The sequence below is a fragment of the Urocitellus parryii genome, chromosome 6 (assembly GCF_045843805.1).
Source record: "Urocitellus parryii isolate mUroPar1 chromosome 6, mUroPar1.hap1, whole genome shotgun sequence".
Lineage (NCBI taxonomy): Eukaryota > Metazoa > Chordata > Mammalia > Rodentia > Sciuridae > Urocitellus > Urocitellus parryii.
In genome coordinates this window covers 175,266,278-175,286,905 of record NC_135536.1, presented here as the reverse complement: position 1 = coordinate 175,286,905, position 20,628 = coordinate 175,266,278, and the positions used below count along the sequence as shown (strand labels likewise).

The 20,628-nt window shown below is 51.7% G+C and overlaps 1 protein-coding gene across 1 annotated transcript; it reads left to right on the top strand.

Moving 5' to 3' along the window:
- The first annotated feature begins 4,659 nt into the window (after positions 1-4,659).
- Sun5 (Sad1 and UNC84 domain containing 5) lies at positions 4,660-19,932 on the top strand. Its single transcript, XM_026402158.2, has 13 exons — positions 4,660-4,733; positions 6,403-6,461; positions 6,657-6,731; positions 7,470-7,536; positions 7,963-8,024; positions 9,057-9,106; positions 10,335-10,369; positions 10,954-11,062; positions 15,762-15,840; positions 16,767-16,882; positions 18,109-18,276; positions 18,744-18,830; positions 19,801-19,932. Exons 1-13 carry the CDS (start codon positions 4,660-4,662, stop codon positions 19,930-19,932), a joined length of 1,113 nt encoding a protein of 370 aa, XP_026257943.2.
- The last annotated feature ends 696 nt before the right edge of the window (positions 19,933-20,628 follow it).

Here is a 20,628-nt window from a genome sequence, read left to right as displayed (position 1 = left end):
TGATGCTGGTCACACACTGAGCCTTCACTCAAAGCGAACAGATGACAACGTGTGGATGACCCGTCCCCCCCTTAACACCCAGTCCCCCTCCAAACTCGCACACCCCGTGCTCAGTGGGTCTAACCCGTCCCCTCTCTCCACTGCAACCTCCACAGTCCACCGCGGCCACACAGGACCCAGAGGACCGTGTGTGCCCCTGAAGCTGGCATGTCCACGTCTGTGCATGTGAGGGGGCACTACGTGTGTCCGTGAGTGTGGTGGTGTGTGCAGAGTTGCATGTTCACATATGCATTAGGTTGTCATTTCTGGTTTCTGTGTGGGTGTATACGTGACAGGGCACATTGACACCTTGGTTTAGGATGTCACGTGCCAATTTGCACAAAATCATAAGAGTGCAGATGTGAGGCGGTGGGCACACAGGCATGGTCTGTTGAGTGTTTGTGGGTCTGTGTGTGTTAGACGAAAGTGTGTGTAGTGGACTGCTTCCTGTCCTGGGGTGTGTGTGTGAGTGTGAGTGTGTGCATGTACACATGTGCACAGGAGGTGACGTCTGGCTTCAAGGAGGGTCTTTCCATTCCTCTGCATGACTCAACTGGGACAGAGGGACAAGGGCCTAGAGGGCTTCCACCATTCCAGAATGCTCTGTGGCTCCCACTGAGTCCTCGCCAGCCCAACTACCAAGCCCCAAGCCCAGGCTGACCCTGTCCTGGGTTCCCATTATTGCCCACAGGGCTCACAGGGACCTGGACACTATCAAGCCCTCCCTTGGGGACCCAGATCTCCCCTGGACTGGCCCTGTCTCCCGTCCTTGCCCCATGACCCCAATTCTAGAGGCCAAAAGGAACGAGAAGGGGCTGCTCTGAGCTCCCTCCCGTCCCACTCCTGGCCTTGGTTTGTCCACAGATGCCACAGACACCAGGCCTCCCGAGTCCTCAGCAGAGCAAACTCCATGGACAAGTGCAAATATTGACCGAAGGCATCTTGGTGTTTGCATTTGACATGAACGCTTCCTCTTCCTCAACACTTCTAGCACAGGGGACAACATTTAGGAACATCCAGGTGACACGAAGGAGGGATTCTCACCGGTTCATCCCTGAGCCCAGCAATCTCCCTACAGCACTTGGCAGGCCGTTTGCTAAGCACCTGTTCCCTGCATGATGGCCCTTCAAGCCCGGGGACAGGATCTGGTGTTGCTCAGCCCTGTATCCGGTGCCTGGACACAAATTTACTGAATGAATGTATAATTAATTCAAAGGCCCTTGTGACAACTAGTGACAGAATTTCAGTTTCCCCTTCACTGGATATTCTCACGTTAGCCACCTACGGCTGCATAACAAATTGCCTCACACTTAGTGACTGCATCATCTTATGGTTCTAAGCATTAAAAGTCCAAAGTGAGTCTCACTGGGTTACAATCAAGGAAGCAGAGCAGGAGATTAAGGAAAGGAACGGTTTCCTGACTTTTTCCAGCATCTAGAGGCTGCCCTTGTTCCTCAGTCCTCTTTCTCCATCTCTAAAGCCAGCAACGTTGAGCTGAGAGCATCTCTGTCTCCCTCTTCCATCTTCCACTTATAACTGCACTGGACCCACCTGGATAATCTAAGATAGTCTCCCCTCCTCAAGGTCATCTGAATTGGAACCTTAATTCTGTCTGCTAGCTTTAACTCCCTTTTGCCAAGTAACGTAACATATTCTTATGTTCAGATTTTAGCACGGGAACCTCCACCTCCCACAGGTACTTAACCTGCAATTTTTAGTACCTGCCATCAGGGGGCAGGAGCGCGTTCACTTTTAGTGTCAATTCAAATGGTCAGGTTCTCCTTTTTTTTTAATTCTATATAGAATTAAAAGAAAAAGAGAACCTCATTTGACAGCAAAATGCATTTTAATTCATATTACACATATAGAGCACGATTTTTCATGTCTCTGGTTGTACACAAAGTAGAGTCTCACCATTGTGTCTTCATTACGTGTACTTAGGATAATGATGTTTTTCTTATCCCCCTGCCCCCCTTCTTCTCCCTCCCTTTTGCCCTATCTGAAGTTCCTCTATTCCTCCCACACTTCCCCCACATCCCCGTTATGGATCAGCATCCTCATATCAGAGAAAACATTTGGCATTTGGTTTTGGGGGTAAGGCTTACTTCACTTAGCCCATTCACTTGCTTCTCCAACTCCATCCATTTACCTGCAAATGCCACAATTTTATTCTCTTTTAATGCTGAATAATATTCCATTGTGTATATACACCACATTTTCTTTATCCATTCATCTCCGAAGGGCATCTAGGTTGATTCCACAATTTTGCTATTGAGAATTATGCTGCTATAAACATTAATGTGGCTGTGTCCCTATATTATGCTGTTTTAAGTCCTTTGGATATAAACCAAAGAGTGGGATAGCTGAGTCAAATGGTGGTTCCATTCCCAGTTTTCCAAGGAATCTCCAAACTGTTTTCCATATTGGCTGCACCAATTTGCAGTCCCGCCAACAATGTGAGTGTGCCTTTTTCCCCATATCCTCACCAACACTTATTGTTGTTTGTATTCTTAATAGCTGCCATTCTGACTGGAGTGAGATGAAATCTTAGAGTAGTTTTGATTCACATTTCCCTAATTGCTAGAGATGTTGAACATTTTTTCATATATTTATTGATTATGTGTATATTATCTTCTTAGAAGTGTCTGTTAAGTTTCTTAGCCCATTTGTTGACTGGGTTATTTGTGTTTTTGGTGTTAAGATTTTTGAGTTCTTTATGTGTCCTAGAGATTAGGCTCTATCTGATGTGCGTGTGGTAAAAATTTTCTCTCATTCTGTAGGCTCTCTATTCACCTCACTGATTGTTTCTTTTGCTGAGAAGAAGCTTTTTAGTTTGAATCCATCCCATCTGTTGATTCTTGATTTTATTTCTTGCACTATAGGAGTCTTATTAAGGAAGTTGAGGCTCTAGCCAGAGCAATTAGAGAGATAAAAAAAATTAAAGGAATACGGATAGAAAAAGAAGAACTCAAATTATAATTACTAGCCCACGATATGACTCTATGCCTAGAAGACCCAAAACATTCCATCAGAAATCTCTTGGAACTAATAAATGAATTCAGCCAAGTAGCAGGATATAAAATCAACACCCATAAATCAAAGGCATTTCTGTACATCAATAACAAATCCTTTGAAAGAGAAGCTAGGAAAACTATCCCATTTACAATATCCTCAAAAAATAAAAATAAAATACTTGGGAATCAACTTAACAAAAGAGGTGAAAGACCTCTACGATGAAAATGTTAAATGTTATAGAATGTTAAAGAAAGAAAGTAGAGAAGACCTTAGAAGACAGAAAGATCTCCCTTGTTCTTGGATAGGCAGAATTAATATTGTCAAAATGACCACACTACCAAAAGCACTATACAGATTTAATGGAATTTCAATCAAAATCCCAATGACATTCCTCATGGAAATAGAAAAGGCAGTCATGAAATTCATCTGGAAAAATAAGAGACCCAGAGTAGCTAAAGCAATGCTTAGCAAGAAGAGTAAAGCAGGTGGTATCACTATACCAGACCTTAAACTATACTACAGAGCAATAGTAACAAAAGCAGCATGGTATTGGCACCAAAATAGACTGGTAGACCAATGGTACAGAATAGAGGACACAGAGACTAACCCACCTAATTACAGTTATCTTACATTAGACAAAGGCGCCAAAAACATACACTGGAGAAAAGATAGCCTCTTCAACAAATGATGCTAGGAAAACTGGAAATCCATATGCAGCAAAATGAAATTAAACCCCTATCTCTCACCATGCACAAAACTTAACTCAAAATGGATCAAGGACCCAGGTATTAAACCAGAGACTCTGCGTCTATTGGAAGAAAAAGTTGGCTCAAATGGTCAGCTTCTCTACAGACAGAGTTAACAGAAAAACATGTAGCCAGACATTTCTTTTTATCTTTTCCAGTAAATAGTAGACCTTCATTAAATAAATAACCGACATAATAGTATTTTGTGTGATGCAAAATGTCCACTGGTGAGAAGCTCAAAAACATTCATGTACAACCTAAAACGGTAAATCAGAAAATTTGGGGCAGGTAGGAGTTTGGGAACAAGGAAAACCTGGTCCAGTTTTTGGAGACTCCACTCATCCCCAAGCGACCCCTGAGGCCAAGCATGGCCCTCAATGTTTTGTTTTTCCCCCTGTTCTTTTTGGTACTCAAGATTGAACCCAGGAAAGATTTACCACTGAGCTCTATCCCCACCCTTTTTCATTTTTATTTTAAGACAATGTCTCACTTAGTTGCCCCGGCTGGCCTCAAACTTGCCATCCTCCTGCCTCAGCCTCCTGAGTCACTAAGTTACAGATGTGCCCTTCAGCACCCAGCGGCCCTTACTGCCTTATGCCTTCAATTTCCTCCACCTTAAACATGGAAAATTGTCACAATGGCTTCTTCTGAGGGGAGGTTCCAGGGCCAAGCTGGAGACTGGGTTCCTCCCTGCCCACTGCTCTGTGAGGTCATAGAGCCAACAATTCTCCCTGACCCTGGCAAATTTTCCACATGGCACCTTCCAGAGGACACTCTGAGGGGGTGGCAGCAGCTAGTTCCTCCTCATTGACTCCCAGAGATCCCCACCATCATCCATTAGCCCTACAGAAGGGAATCGATGCCACGGTCCAGGAACACTGGGGACCCATGTTCCCTATGCGAAGATGTGATCCCCAATGTTAGGCCCAGGAGGTGAGGACAGCAGCCCCTCCCTGGGCTCAGCCTTTAACAACCGACAAAAGGCAGCCCCTCCACCCCCGCTGGGAGGGGAGCTGTGCTTTACAGTTGACGAGAGGTTGACAGCGGCTTTCCCAGTCTCTTGGCGAGGAGGTGGCCATCTTTCAGGATGTGTTTATTGAGCACCTACTCTTTGCCAGGCACCATGCAGAGGACCGGGGCACCATGTTGTACCAGCCCCATGGGCTCCCTGCTCTCCTGGAGCCTGTCTGGGAGGGAGGCAGACACTGAACCAGGAAACACGTATCTCGGCCCTCTATCTGCCAGGAGGCCTCTAGCTGCAGGTGACAGGAATTCCAACCTTCAAAATGGTACCCACTTCCGGGTCCCAGAACAGGCTGTGTATGTATCCCACCAGGGTTTACAAAAAAGCCATGGAGGTGAAGGAAGAAATCGTTAATGTTGCATGAGTATTTTTAGCTCATCCTCCTTGATATAATTAACACATAGTAATTGTGTCTATGGGTGCAAAGTGATAAGTTGGTACATGCTATCCTCTATAATGATCAGATCAGGGTAATGAGCATTTCTTTGTATTGGGAAGTTTGGAAACTCCTCTCTTCTAGTTATTTTAAGGTCTACAGTAAGTTGTGAAGCTAGTCACCCCCCTGTACTGTATATTCCCCAGGAATGTTTAAATAAATCTGTACATTGAGGAAGGGTAAGTGTATGTTGGCATAATTGGGAATTATGTGAGCTTTCTACCACTATAATAAAATGCCTGAGATAATTAAGTTTTCAAGAGAAAAGGTATATTTCATGGTTTTGGAGGTTCTGGTCCATGATCAAGTGGCCCCCCTGTTTGGGGTGGCACTGCATCATGGTGAGAGTACATGGGGGAAGAAAATCACCCACCTAAGAAGCCAGGAAGGAAAGAAGGGAAGACTGGGGTCCCAAGGTTCTCTCCAAGGACACGCCCCCAACAACCTAAGGACCTCTCATGAGGCCCCACCTCCTAAAGGTCCACATGACCTTCCCATAGGGCCATTTGGGGACCCCAAACCTTTAACACAGGAGCCTTTGGGGGACAATCAACATCCAAGCTGTAATAGGTATATTTGTAATTTCTCAAGAAATAAATATAAACACAAAGGGGGGACAATGAGAGAATGTTGGGGGACCACTGCCTGAGGAAATGAAAGGTTTTTATCTCACCTACCAAGGGCCCCTGAGCTGTGGCTCCAGAGTCCCTGGATGCTGCAGTCCCATGCTGCCTCTGGAGACCAGGTTCCTGCTGTCACATGGCTCTTCCTTTAGTCATCTCTCATGGTCACAGCATGGCCACCCTCTGTGGGGGGCAGAAACATGGCTGCTTAGGGGGAAGGAGAGCGGTCCCTGCTCCCTGTGGGTCTCAACTCAGCGATGAGGAAACCTTTACCCAAATCAGGCTTCTGCCAGCAAGAGGAGTGGGTGGCTTGGGGTGATGGCCACCTACAATGGCCACCCAACCACAGTCCTTGCCTTAAAAGACACCTGGATTTGGGGTCAGCCAGACCCTGATCTGTCCCTGTTCCCAGCCTGGTGGTCTTGGCAAACTTCTCTGTCACTCAGTTTCTCAATCTGGGATGCAGGGACGTCACCGGCTTGTGTTGTAAACCGCGAGTGTGAACCTTGTCGTCCCCAGGTGCAACCCGCGACCCCGGAACATCAGCAGGATGGCGATGGACCCCTCACCAAGCAGGAGTGAGCAGAGAGGGGAGCGGGAGGGGGCCGTTGAGGGGCTGAGGCTCAGAGAGGTTTAGCAGGAAATCCACGGTCACACAGCAAGAGGTGGAGGCAGAGGGGCAGGGACGCTCACTCCGAGCCCTGAGTGCCCCCCAGGTCTCCACCAGCCCAGGTCTCAAACGCAGTGACCTGACCGCCCATCGCTCCCTGCAGATGACAGCTTCCCGTTGCCTGCCCGCATCAACGCCCCGGCCATCAGCCTGACTCAGTTCCTGCTGGGATATCTGTGTGCGTATGGTCTGCAGGGTCCCCTCGGCCACCCCCAGGGCCCGGGAGGGTCCGGCCCCTCGAAGCTGGGGAGGGGGAGGCCGTGAGGTTTACAGGGAGCCTCGGGTTGAGCCCCACCGGGGTGATCCCAGCCAGGACCCCTCTGGTGGATGGAGTGGAGGTCGGCGGGACACTGGCCGGTGAAGGGCTGCCACCAGCCCTCCTCTGCTGGGCCCCAGCCCCGCCCGGCTCCCTCCCGCGGAGTCACCCCTCCAGCCGGCAGCCTCTCTCATCTTCCAGTCCCTCCACTCATTTCCCAAGTCCAGCGGCCATTCCCTCCTCCCTTCTCCCACCCGCCCGTGTGTCCCCCACCCTTTTGCCGGCCCCACCCTGAGCTTCCCCGGAGGAACCCAGCAAGGCCCCTCGGGTCCCAGGCTCCCAGGTTCTGGACCTGGCATCAGCCCCTCCCAGCCCTTAGGGCCACAGCCGCGCTCACCTGCAGGACCCAGCGGGCCCAGCCTGGCACGTCCCCTCGGCCTGTCCTGGGCTTGGCCAGCGAGTCCAGGGGCCTCCCAGGGCTGGGGCTGGGCTCAGCCGGGGCCTGGCCTCGCATGCGTGAGGCCCTGGGCTCGAGCCTCAGCACCACAGAAAAATGAATAAGAAGAAGGCCGCCCGGCTCCGAGGTGCCCCCACAGCCCCAGGACCTGCTGTGGGACAGGGATGAGGCCCAAGGACTCACGCTCCGTCTCTCCCCTGCAGCCTGGATCGCCTGCCTGGCCTACTTCCTGAGGACCCAGGCGCAGCAGGTCCTCTTCAACACCTGCCGGTGAGCGCCAGGGCGGCCGGGGCAGGCAGCCCGTCTTTGGCTTAGGCGTCCCTCTGGGAGCAGTGTAGACCAGGGACCCCAAGCTGGCCCCAGGGCTCCTCAGCCTCCCTCCACAGCGGCTGCTCCTGGACCCCTGCCCCTTCTTTTCTAAGCTCCCCTCATTGTCACCCAGCTTGGGGACAGCAGGGCTGGGTCCTGGGCTTGACGCTCGGCCTCCTCCATTCATTTGAAGTCTGATGCCTGCCCTGGTCCCAGCCTCGGCCCACCCCTCGTGAGCTCCAGGACAGACACAGCCAGCGCTCTGCGGGGAGTGTGGGGGACCCTGGAGGTCCCAGCGGAGGCCATGTTCATCAGGGAGGGGAGGGGGCAAGCGCTGGTGGCCGGGGGGAGGAGAGGCCCCTTGACTCTGGCTCCCCTGGCCTCCAGGTGCAGGCTGTTGTTCCAGAAGCTCATGGAGAAGACGGGCGTGCTGGTGCTCTGCGTTTTCGGTGGGTCTGCACACCCTGGGCAGGTGGTATACCCGGGTCTGGCCCCCGCTGGGAGAGGAGAGCGGGGGTCGTCTAGCACTGCTCTGCGACACCTGGCCACACGTGTCCCCTGCACGCGACTCGGCGTCCCCACCTAATGAGGGTTCAGTGAAATGATGTCCAAGAAAAAATGTTTGAAAGCCAAGAAGAGCTCTGGAAACCACATTCATGCTTCTGAATATGGATATGTGGTTGTTCCAGAACCATTTATTGAAAAGACCATTTTAGTCTTACGGAAAGTCTTGACACCCTTGTGAAAATCAATTGACCGCCACTGTGAGGGCTTTGTGTCTCGATTTCAGTGGGAAAGTTTCCATCCGGCGCCACTAGTAGGATGTTAGCTGTGGGTTTCTGATACACTGAGGAAGTCTCTTCCATTCCTACTGTGTTAAGTGGTGTATCAAGCTGGGTGTGGTGGCCCACGCCTCGAATCCCTGCCTCTTGGGAGACAAAGTCAGGGAAATCACAAGTTCAAAACCAACCCCAGCAATTTAGCGAGGTCCTGTCTCAAAATTTTAAAAAATGTCAAAAGGACTGGGGATATGGCTCAGTGGTTAAGCACCCCTGCGTTTGATCCCTCACTCCAAAAAAAAAAAAAAAAGTACTTTGTCAATAATAACAAATAGGTTTTAAAGGCTTTTAAACAACTGCTGAAGTGGTGAGGTTTCAGCCAGTTGGAGATCATGAAATGCAGAAGAAACCACCTGCCTTCTTCTCTGTACTAATCCTCCCCAGCAAGGCTGGGACAGGAGTGTGGGAGGAGACAGGTACCAGGTAGTTTATGTAACGTATATTGCATGTGATTTCATTTGCTCCTGAAGTGGATTTTATGCTATTGCCATTTGGCAGAGGAGGAAACTGAGGCATAGAGGGATTAAGTCATTTCTCCCAAAGTTGTGCAATGCTAGCGAGTGGCAGGGCTGGGCTCTGACTCCAGGCTCTTACTTGACCTTCTGTGTTAAGCAGCTGATTCTTGTTCTCATGGCCCCGCAGGATTCTGGATGTTTTCTATGCATTTACCATCAAAAATGGAAGTCTGGCAGGTGAGTGCGCCCTGGTCCAGCCCACAGCTGACTAGTCTCCCCTCGGGCGGCTGATTGTCCCTCCGTAGCTCCTCTTGCTCTCACCAAATCTGGACCCTGTCAAGTTCCTGATTTATTCCAAACCAAGTCTCTGCCTTGACCATGCCGCCCATCTAGGACCCTTCTCTCCTGCTCCCTGTGACTTTCAAAGACCACATGCAAGAGTCCCTCCACCAGGATGGCTCTCCCGCCACCCCCAGATGACTCATCTCTCCCTTCTCAAGGCTCCCTATAAAGCGAGGCAGTGGGGAGGGGGAAGACCCTCTTTCTACTCAACAGTTGGTTCTTTTCTGCTTAAATGAGACAACGATACCCCTTTGCTTTGGGGTTTCTGGGGAGGAAAGAAGAGGGGAAAGGTGACTGGAGCCCCCTGTTCAAGGACGTCTCGCAACACCTGCAGGGACCGGGAACCCCAGAGGCCTATCTCTTCTCCTCTCCCTTGTGAACCCTTCACGTTCTTCAAGATCTCACAACATGTCGCTCCCTCCAGGAACGACCAGGCAGAGGTGGCCCCAGCCCCTTCCTTTCTCCCACAATGTCCTACACTCCTGACTGTCTCCCCAGCTCTGCTCTAGCAACTTGGAGGAAGGAGAGAGGGCGGATACCTCTGGGCAGTTCCAGCTCAGTACAGGAGAAAGGGCTGCCACGCTCAATGCTGAATGACTGGATGGTCAGATGGGAGTCTGAATAGAGGGAGAACGGATGGGAAGGTGGATGGATGGATGGATGGATGGATGGATGGATGGATGGATGGATGGACGGATGGACGGATGGACGGACGGATGGACGGACGTTGGATGTAATGGAGGTAGGGATGGGAGAAACAGCAGAGGAACATATAAAGGGAGAATGGGCAGTCGGGAGGGCAGGTGGGATAGATAGGTAAGTGGGGAGATGGATGGATGAGAGGAGGATATATGGGGTAGGGTGGACGGATGGGAGGGGGATGGACAGGGAGCTTGGGGAGATGGAAGGGTTGATGGGTGAGGAAAGGTGATGGAGGAGAATGGATGGATAAAACTCAGAGTAAACTGGAGTTTCGAGTTTGGAGAGATGGTAGGTGGGTGAACGGATGGAAGCCTACATGGGAAGGTGGATGAGTGGATGGACTTGTGGTTTTGGAGAATGGATGGAGGGACTCTCTCAGGCCAACTGAAGGGGATTTCTGCTTTCTTCAACACTCCTCCAGGATGACAGCATAAATAGTCCGTTGCAGAGTTTGAGGTAAGAAGAATCTGCGGGTAAGTCCTATCATGTAAAAAAATACATATATAGGTATAGGAAGACTCTGGGGTATATTGGCTAGGAACATGAGCTCATAGACAAACCTGGACTTCAGTCCTAGCTCCCCTGAGTTTTACCTGTCTGGCCTGATGCCAAAGAAACTTCCTCTCGCTGAGCTTTTAACCAACGCCTCATATGTGTGATGAGGCAGAGTACTCCACCTTGCCCTGGGGAATTATGGGTATTAAAGAAATCTGCACAGTTCCTGGTCCACAGTCAGTGATCAGTAAATGGTAGTTAAGAGATTTCAATGAACAAGTCACCACCTGGTAGCAGCATTCTTAATTACAAACAAAATTCTCAGAAATATTTAGAAAGAATGAACTGGTCTTAAGCATATTCCAAGAAGAAAGAAGAGAATGGATGGTGTTTGAGAGACAATTACCTCTGGGTGAACCAGGAATGGGCCCAAGAGAGGAGAATAAGATGAAGCCAGTTCTTTGAGATCTGACAAAGAGAGAACTTGAGGCCACAATAGCAGCATTACAGGACAGTCACTTCTTGCTTCACTTCTTCCTGTTAAGGATGTACCAGGAGAAGGTGCGACATCACACTGGGGAAATCCAGGACCTCCGAGGCAGCATGAACCAGCTCATTGCCAGACTCCAAGAGATGGAGGCCATGTCAGACGAGGTGAGATGCCACTCATTCTGCCCCCAGACACCTAACTTCTTTGATGACCTCTTTCTATATCCTGAGTTTTCTCCTTTCTTGGTTTTATCCCTCATTTTAATGGAGCACATCCCCAAGTAACTACTGAGAAAAGAGCAAAAGAACTTAGAACTTACATGTTTAAAAACATCTTTATATTCTACCCTTGCACTTGATTGGTACTTTGGCTGGGTATAGAATTCTAGAAAGGAAATTTTCTCCTGAGAACTCTGAAGGAGGTCTACCACTGTATTCTCATTTGTATTGTTGCTGTTGAGAATTATTATGCCACTCTGATTACTGACCCTTTGGGTTTAATCCATTTGTTTCTCCTGGGAGTTTATAGGATATTCTTTTTGTGTCTAACATCCTTTTTTAAAAATGTTTTAGTTGTAGATGAACTCAATACCTTTATTTTATTTTTATGTGGTGCTGAGGATCCAGTGCCTCCCATGTGCAAGACAAGTGCTTCACCACTGAGCCACAATCCCAGCCCCTCGTAGTCTATATATAACCAGCTTGGGGGGTTCCTATATATTTTAAATCTATATATTGATATTTTTCAATAGTTTTTAAAAATGCTTAGCCTTTCTCTCTTAAAATATTGATCCTCCCCATCATCACTCCTCTCTTGAATTCTGATTGCTATGCTAGACCTTTAGAGTGTGTTTCATGTAATTCCTATGCTATCACCTGATTCACTTTTTTAAAAAAATTCTTTTTCTCCATGTTTTGATATTGTTTTTTTTAATTTCTTCAGGTTCACTAATAATTCTGTATTCTGCCTGAGAAATCTACTATTATTTCATATATTGCATTATTTAGTTATAGCATGCACATTTAACTCTTTTTCATAGACTCTATGGTAAAATTCTCCATCATTTCATTTATGTTGTTCATCTTTTCCTTTATTTTATTTAACTCATCAGTCATGGTTATCTTTCAAATCTTTGTCTGCTGACTCCAACATCTGGATTATCTTTGGCCTCCTTCTGTTTTCTGTTTTTTCTCTTGGGTATCAGCCATACAATCTTGACTCTTAGTGTCTATTTTTGAATATGAAAATTTTTATACATTTTTATATTTTTAGTGTTTTCTGAACATGGGATATAAAAGAACTCTATTGCTTCAAGTACTTTATGACTTCTACCAGTACAGTTCCCTTTTCTTTGGAAGGAGGATCTGATCCCTTCTTTCTAGACACACATTGAGCTGGTTCAGACAGACCCAGATTGCAAATTTATGAGATTTATTCAGATATTTTCAGGTCAGCTCTTTGGAAAGCTGCCCAGGCAGTTTCAGATATTTGGCAAGTGTTTTCATGGGGAAGACTGACCATGGATCTGAGGGCTCTCAATTCTCCTTTTTCCTTCTAGCCCTGAATCAGTATAAAATCTCTGGCCCCAATGGCACCTCCTCTTCCAGAGGCATACTTGAATTCCCATCTTCTAATGGTGCCAGACTAGTTCAGCGCCTCATGGAGGGCAGCTAGGGTACTCTGGGCTGACTCACTGCTCCTTCTAGGGCAGTGGGTCTCAGAGGAGGGCACCCATGCCTGAAGCGTTCCCTGGGGAAATGTCAGACATTCCAATGAATGGGCCCCACCCAGACCCACTGGAGCTGAAGTCTGAGGACGGGAATCAAGCCAGGGGACTACGGATGCCAACCCCAGAGAACCACGGTCCTATGGCTTTAGTCTCTCACTGTTTCATTTTGTGCCCCTCCCCCCCATTTTATTTCCTAAGCTTTAGAAGTCAGGAAGTTTAATTCTGCCTTCCAGAGCCTTGGAAGCAGCTCCTGGTCTCCTGTAGTCTGGAGTCCAGGGAACACTTTGTGGGGAAGGCTGGCCAAGGGTGCTTTTCCTCTGTCCTGATTTGAATCCCCTTAGCCCCTGGGGGGCCACTGTAACTTCACTGCTCCTCCTTCTCCAAGAGTAGTTCAGAGTCTGGCCCAAGCCCTGATCCTTAGTCCATGATCCGAATCGTCAAAATAAAATTGTCAGCAGAACTGGGCCTGGTTCTCCCCCTCTCTGGAATTTTAGTCCCTAGCCCACATTGGCCTTAAAATATGATTTATTCAACTCTCTGACTTCTTCTAGTAGTTGCTGTGGTAGGCACTGGCCCTCCACGCCGGGTCTTACCTTCCATCCAAAACTTCAAGAAAAACGCCCATGGGCCGGACACCCTGAGGAAGCTTTCAGTCCACACACTCACGTCCTTCCATCCTAAGAAATGTTCTTTAACCACGTGATCAAACTGGTGACCTCTTCCCTGGTCCTGTTTGCTCTATTCTTTTTTTTTTTTAATTGGGTTTGAACCCAGGGGTCCCCAACCACTGAGCCACACCCCCAGCCCTTTTTTATATTTCATTTGGAGGCAGGGTCTCACTGAGTTGCTCAGGACCTTGCTAAGTTGCTGAGGCTGGGTTTGAACTCACGATCCTCCTGCCTCAGCCTCCTGAGCCGCTGAGATTACAGGTGTGCGCCACCGGGCCTGGCTCTATTCTCACTTTTAAGCTTTTGTTATTTGGATGTCAACTCCTGAACAAGTCCTCTACTGTCTTTCCTATTCTCGCCTCCTGGGCCTCTTTGTTCTACAGTTAAGAAGATAGCTTCAGCCTTATCTACCAAAACATCTGGTGAGTTTTCACTATATACCACCATCTTTGCCTAGAAGCCAAATTTCTAAGAATTTACAGATGGGGGTTTTATCGTGTGAGATCAAGCAAAGCTCCTGAAGCTTGACTGCACTTTTTGTTGTTTCAAAGTCCAGGTTTCTGGCCGGGGCTATAGCTCAGTTGGTAGAGGCTTGCAGCTTGGAGGGTCTGGAGAGTGGTGCTGGCCATGCACAAGGCCCTGGGTTCAATCCCCAGTACCCCCTCCCCCCAAAAACTCCAGGTTTCCAGGGCTCCTTCCTCCCCCCCCCAAGCCTCTCAGGAATCAGAGGAGAGAGTGTGTGTCAGTCTTCCTCACTCAGGAATGCGGCCCTCCGCAGGGGTTTCCTCTCTGCATGGGGGAGGGAGGCAGGGATGGGCCATGTGGGGGGTCGTAGAAGACGGACCACTGACTCAGAGAGACAGTAAGCATGGTGGTTAGGAGCACTGGCTCTGAGTCCAGTACTTGGATTTGAATCCCCCATGTTTACCATCTATAAGTTGTGTGACTGCTCTCCTCCCTTAGCTTCTCTGCGCCTCAGTTTCCTCATCTACAAAATGGGTTGTATGTAGATTAAACATGGTAATTCATGTAATCCTTAGAATAATGTCTGTCATAGGGTAAGTGTTCCTTAAATGCTTGTTTCCTTGGAACAAAGGTAGAAGCCCAAGGCGTACACTAATCAATACATAATCATTAAGCACCTACTGTATGCCTGGTCCCATTCTGGGGTTCAAGGATAGTGATAAACTAAATTCCATCCCTCCCTTTAAGGCAGTCCCAGGACCTGTGGACCCCTAACCAGACTTGGAGCCCAAAAAGGGCATGGCCAGCACATCAGGGAAATTTCTTGGAGTTGGTGACCCAGTTTTGAGAAGAAATAAATGAGCATTTGCCCAGCAAACAAAGCAAGAGCTAGGGATACTTTATTTTATCTTTTGGAGCTGTGCAACCTAAGGCAGGCCATCAACCTATCTGAGCATCAGTTTCCAAATCAACAAAACAGAATTGTAACCACCACCCTATAACAGCCTGGCTCTTGTTTAGTTACTGTGGCTGCATCCCAAGGCATCCCAAGAATTAGTGTAAAACAACCACTGTATCATGGTCAGAGAGTCTGCAGGTCAGGTCAGGTCAAGGATGTTTGGTTTCTGCTCCACAACACCTGGGGCCTCAGCTGGGAAACCTCAACACAGGGGGCTTTGATGAAGGGTCTGGAGAGTGGTGCTGGCCATCAGCTAGGAACCAAGTTAGGCTGTTGACCAAAGCACCTCCTCATGTGGCCTGGGCTTCCTCACAACATGGAGGCAGCTTCCAAGAGTGGAGGTTTTAGAAAACCAGTCAGTGTTCTAGTGACTTTTAGGACTGAGCATCACTTCTGCCATAGTCACCAGCCCAGACTAATGGGGAGGGAGCTTATCTGCCTCTCAGGGGAAGAAGTCAGCATCACATTGAAAAAGAGTGTGGAATGGGAGACCTGGTTGCAGCCATGGTTGGAAAATAGAATGGGCCACATGTGAAAGTCCTTTTGCCTCTACGCTCTCACCTTTAAAATGGGAGGAAGACCTCCACACTTCCTAGGAGCGCTGCAGGAGGCTGAGGCCAGTCCTGGCACACACCGGGGGCTTTCTAGACCTCTCTAATCCTCTCTGAGAGGGAGTCGCCATTACCGCCCCATCTTCTGGGTGGAAAATCAAGTCTCAGAGGCACAATGTTGCCCAAGGCCCCACAGCACTCAGGTCCTGCTGATTCCAGAGCCCCTGCCCTTGCCTTCAGTGAGCCTCTTGGCCCCTCTGTGACACAGTCATGGCGCACTCAGACACTCAAAGTGAACCTCGTGGGAGGGGGCAGGGCTCTGTGTCACTGGGTCGTCCTCACAGTACAGGGACTGGGCAGTCCTGTGCTGGGCCATCGGAGGTCACCCAAGAGGGTCTCCTGTTGCACCTGTCACCTGTGGAGGACACACCCCTGGGGCTTGTGATCTGTAAGGACACATCAAGGCACAGCCTGTGTTTTCTGCCTTCTCAGCAAAGAATGACCCAGAAAATAATGAAGATGATACAAGGCGATTACATTGAAAAGCCGGACTTTGCCCTTAAGTCTATAGGTAAGCGGCCTCCCCTGCTCGCTTCCACCCCCCTCAGCGTCTGCAGAAACCCTTCCATGCCTAGATTTTGGTTCTGGTGTGATACATCCTCTGCTTGAGGACAGTCCTCCTCAGAGCTAACCTCTGTTCTCAGCTGGTTTTCTTGCTAGAATTTATTTTGTCTAATGGAGCCAGAAGCAGGGATGGGGCTAGGAATCCAGATGCTCCCCACTGCCTGACCCCTCCACTGCTCCTCCCTCCTGCCCCTCCCTCAGCCTGGGGCTGCCACACAGTGGTCAACAGGACAGAGAGATCCCTGGGGAGTGGGGACACACTGATATTAGAAACAAACCAATGTGGGCCAACAGCGACTCAGGACTCAGGACTTCAGGGGCAATGAAGCAGGGAGCAGGGATAGAGGGGACCCCCGCGGGCAGAGTGACACTGGGTCCAGACCTGTGAGGAGGGAAAAGCCTTCCAGATGCCCCAGGGGAGGAGGTTAGCATGAGTGAGCAAGGGTCTCCTGGTGAGGGGACAGAGGCCAAAGAGGAGCCCGGGAGGGCACCCTAACATCAGTGAAACATGGGGGTCACAGGGCGTCTGCCCCGACCCCTGAGCGACCCTGGGTCCCACGCACCCTCTCAGACCCAGAACTTCCCCTCTCTACTCTATACAATGGGTGTAAAACCAGCCACAATAGCACAACAGGGCTGCCAGACATAGTGGGCACGTCTCCCCCAAGCTGGTGGGGAAAGCCCTGGCTCATTACCGCTGCCAGTGGACCTGGGGTGGGCGCTCTTTGGCGGCCTTTATGGTTACTGTCAGACCCACTGCCCAGAAGAGAGCTCTGAGGTCCAGAGAGGGCGCCGTGAGGCCTCCCAGGGGCTCCAGCACCCGGTGAGTGCCCTCCCCAGGCCGATTCTGATCCTCGATGTCGGTCCGCACAGGGGCCAGCATAGACTTCGAGCACACCTCAGCCACCTACAACTACGAAAAGGCTCGCTCCTGCTGGAACTGGATCCGGCTGTGGAACTACGCGCAGCCCCCAGACGTGATTCTTGAGGCAGGCGACAAGGGACGAGGGACGGGTTTTGTCAGAGGCAGGGTCCTGGGATAGAGGCTGGCAGCAGAGGCTGGGCGGTGGAAGGAAGGGCAGTGGGACCTGGGGCGGGGCTAGAGGTGGGCGGGGCTAGGGGTGGGGGCGGGGTTAGGGTGGGGGCGGGGGAGGCAGGCAGCAAGAACAGAGAACAGGGCCCCAGGGGCTGCTGTAGGAGCAGGGCCCGGGACAGCTTGCTATGGCACTGGAAAGTCCCCCACCCCGCCCTTGAAACTTCAGGGTCTGAGAACCCTCAAGGCCACCAAGGCTCAAAGAGCCAGCTCGTCGCTGCAGGCCCACAGCTGGCCTCTAGTGAAGGGCAGAGCCAGAGTCCACCCAGCTTCAGCCCCTGCGCGGCAGCCCCTGGATGAGGAGACCCCCCCCCCCAGAGGGCAGGGGCTTGCTGGCTCACAGAGCAAGCACAGCTCCGTTAGCAACCCCCGGCTGAGCATCCCGTCCCCGTGGCCAGCCTTGGGTGGTGCTAAGGCCACAGCGACTTTGCCATGGGTCCCTCAAGGAGCCCAGAGATGTCAGTGCTTGAGACCAGGCTGGGGCAATGGCCTTGCAGGGACAGCGGGCCTCCTGGAGGAGGTAGCCACAGGTGAGCAGGGTTCCTTAGGCAGAGCAGGTGTAAGGGCCCTCAGGGAGGAAGCAAGGTGGCAGGCCAGGCCCCCGAGGCTGGAGAGATCCTGCCCTCAGGCCTTCTGCCCTCTCCAGCTTAAGCCGCTGCTCCCTGAAGCTAGTTCCTGTGGTCCTCAGGGCTGTGGCTGTCCCTCAACTCACTTTCCCCAATTGCTCCTGACCCCCCTTGGTCCCAGCTCCTCAAGAGGCCTTCCCTGACTCCACAGTCCCTGTCCCATCCCGGTCTCAGCATCTACTGTTCCACTTCAGAGCTGGCCACACTGAAAAGCTGCTGAATGAATGCCTTCCTGTGTGATTTCAGCTGAAATGCTCTCCCTCTCTGAGCCTGTTTCCTCTTCATAGGGTAGGAGTTGGTAGTGGTTAAAAGCAAGTGGTCCAGGGTCAAATTGCCCAGGCTGCACTCCCAGCTCTGCATGGTTCTGGCCAGTCATTTCCCTGCTCTGCTGCCCAGTTTCCTCATCTGTCAAACAGGGATAGTAACTGTGCCTAGTTGTAGAGTGAGGAAGCCCCGGCCGCCCACTCAGCATAACCCTGTTACCTGCCTCTTCTAGCCCAACATGACACCTGGCAACTGCTGGGCCTTCACAGGTGACCGTGGCCAGGTGACCATCCGGCTGGCCCAGAAGGTCTACCTGTTCAACATCACCCTGCAGCACATCCCCAAATCCATCTCGCTGTCCGGCAGCGTGGACACGGCCCCCAAGGACTTCGTCATCTACGTGAGCGCGCCCCTGCGAGGGGCGAGGCCGAGCTGAAGGGACAGCCTGGCGAGGTGGGGGTGCCCGGGCCTGCACATCTGGAGGCGTGGGGGGCTGGGGAGGCTCAGGGGGGCTGGGGGTCAGAGCTCCCTTCCGAGGGCAGACGTCCCAGCGCCTCGATTTCCACCGGCTTTTCAGAGCCACCAGAGCCTTCAGAGACCACTGTGCCCCCATTTTGTTGAGAAAGTCCAGAGAATTATCAGGAGCTGCTCATCCAAATGGGGTCCAGAGAAGGGTCGGGAAACGCCCCAGGCCTTGGGGTCAGTGGCACGGGCAGCAGCTGGCCCTCGGCCTCTGCCTCCCAGGCCCTGGCTCTCTCCTGCTGTCACCTGTGCTGCCCTGGAAAGCTCCGGTCCGGGAGGGGCGCTCGCCCAGGCTGGAGGGAGCCCCCCAAGGCCCCTGTCTGACAGCTCTGGGTTCTGCCCCAGGGCATGGAGAGCTCCCCCAGGGAGGAGGTGTTCCTGGGAGCCTTCCAGTTCCAGCCAGAAAACACCATCCAGATGTTCGACCTCCAGGTACCTGAGCAAAGCCCTGCCATGGGGATCGCCCAGGGGCCACACGCCATCCCCCTGCATCCCCGTGAGGTGCTCAGCCACTACTGACCCACTGGACAGGCTGGGCAGCTGAGGCTCAGGGAGCGGCAGCAGGGCCCGGAGTGGAACAGGGCACCCACCCGGCCGCTGGCCTGACCCCCCAGGGGTGGCTAGCTGCATCTCCCCCCCGGGCTCCCCAGAACCCAGCAGGTGGGGTTTGCTGGCTCCAGAGTGGAGAGCCCTTGCACCAGGAGCCAGGCCCCCATCAGCACCTGTTTCCAGCCCAGGGAGGGAATGGAGGCTGGAGGGGAGGGCTGGGAACAGAAGCAGACAGGCGGCCTCTGGAATCACCGGGGGGCAGGACAGGGTGAGTGTCCAGGCTTGGAAACCAGCCAACACCGGCCCAGATACAAATGCTGTGTGGTCCTGGGATTTCCCTGCTTTCCTGGGCCTCAGTGTCCCCGACCCCTGTAATTCCCTGAGAGACTGAAACCCAACAGTGAGAGCCTGAAGGCCGAGCCTCTCCAGCTTTGTGCCCTGGGCAGGAAGCAGGATAAACACAGGCCTCGTCCTCCGTGAAAGCAGCGTGTAGGTGCTGCTCAGCGCCCTCGTCCCAAGAGCCCAGTTCCCCACAATCCTGGCTCCAATCCTGGGGCACAGCCAGTACCACTCCCACCCTTCAGAAGGGGAAATGGGCTTGCCCAGTCCTACTGCCAGCAAGCTGCCAGGGGCCCGCGGCTGGGGCATTTCCCAGCCACTCTAGGCTGGTTCTGCTGGTCGCAGCACCCTCTATCCTGGCCCCTAAGTACTGACTTGCTGTGTGGCCTTGGGATACACCATTTCCCTCTCTGAGTCTCAGTCTCTCACCTGAGATATGGGAGGCTCTCTTTCCACTCTGCTAGGGAGGCTGAGGGCCTGTGGTGAGCTGCCCATGTCTGATTCTGTTTTCTAGAACCATCCACCTCGAGCTTTTGGTGCTGTCAAGGTGAAGATCTCAAGCAACTGGGGGAACCCTCGCTTCACCTGCCTGTACCGAGTGCGCGTGCATGGCTCTGTGACCCTGCCCAAAGAGACTCCTAACTAGGACTCCTGCCCTGAGAGAGAGTAAAGTTTATTCTGTAGCCCGCGCCCCAGTCTGCATGTCTTTGGGCCCTGAAGAGGGAGAGGGGCCCAGCACTTGAGGTCTGAGGCCATGGTGTGCAATTCCTGATCCCGCGCTGGGCGCCCGCACCTTACGACATCCCCGCAGGACACAGAAGCCTCTGAGCAGCCAAGTGACTGGTGGAGGTCTCCGCCAGCAAGTGGTAGCACCTGGATCCAAACCCAGGCAGTCTGGTTTTCTCTCTCTGGTTTCAAATTGATCCCACCCCTGGTCTCCCCATCTCTGCCACAAAGACAGGATGACATCTGTGAAGTAAGGTGGCAGAGGAGTGTTTCAACATCCTCTGAACAATTTTCTGTGTGATATCAAAAGGACGCACACCCTCTCTGGGCCTATTCCCCAGACCTCAGCCACTCCTATTTGCCTGTCATCTTCGCCAGAGCTGAGGCCACCTGTCCTAGTGATGGTTTCCTGGAGAGCGTGAGTGCTAGACACGGTGCCCACCGCCGTGACATTCCCAGCACATAACATGATGCAGAGTAGGTGTTAGGTAAGTGATCACCGAGGGAACCACTGACCGCTGGCCCAGGCAGGCGACAGGAGGTCCAGTCCCAAGGAGGGAATGACACTTCCCTAAGCAGGGCCTGGGAGTGGAGCAAGCCAGCCAAAGCAGAACGG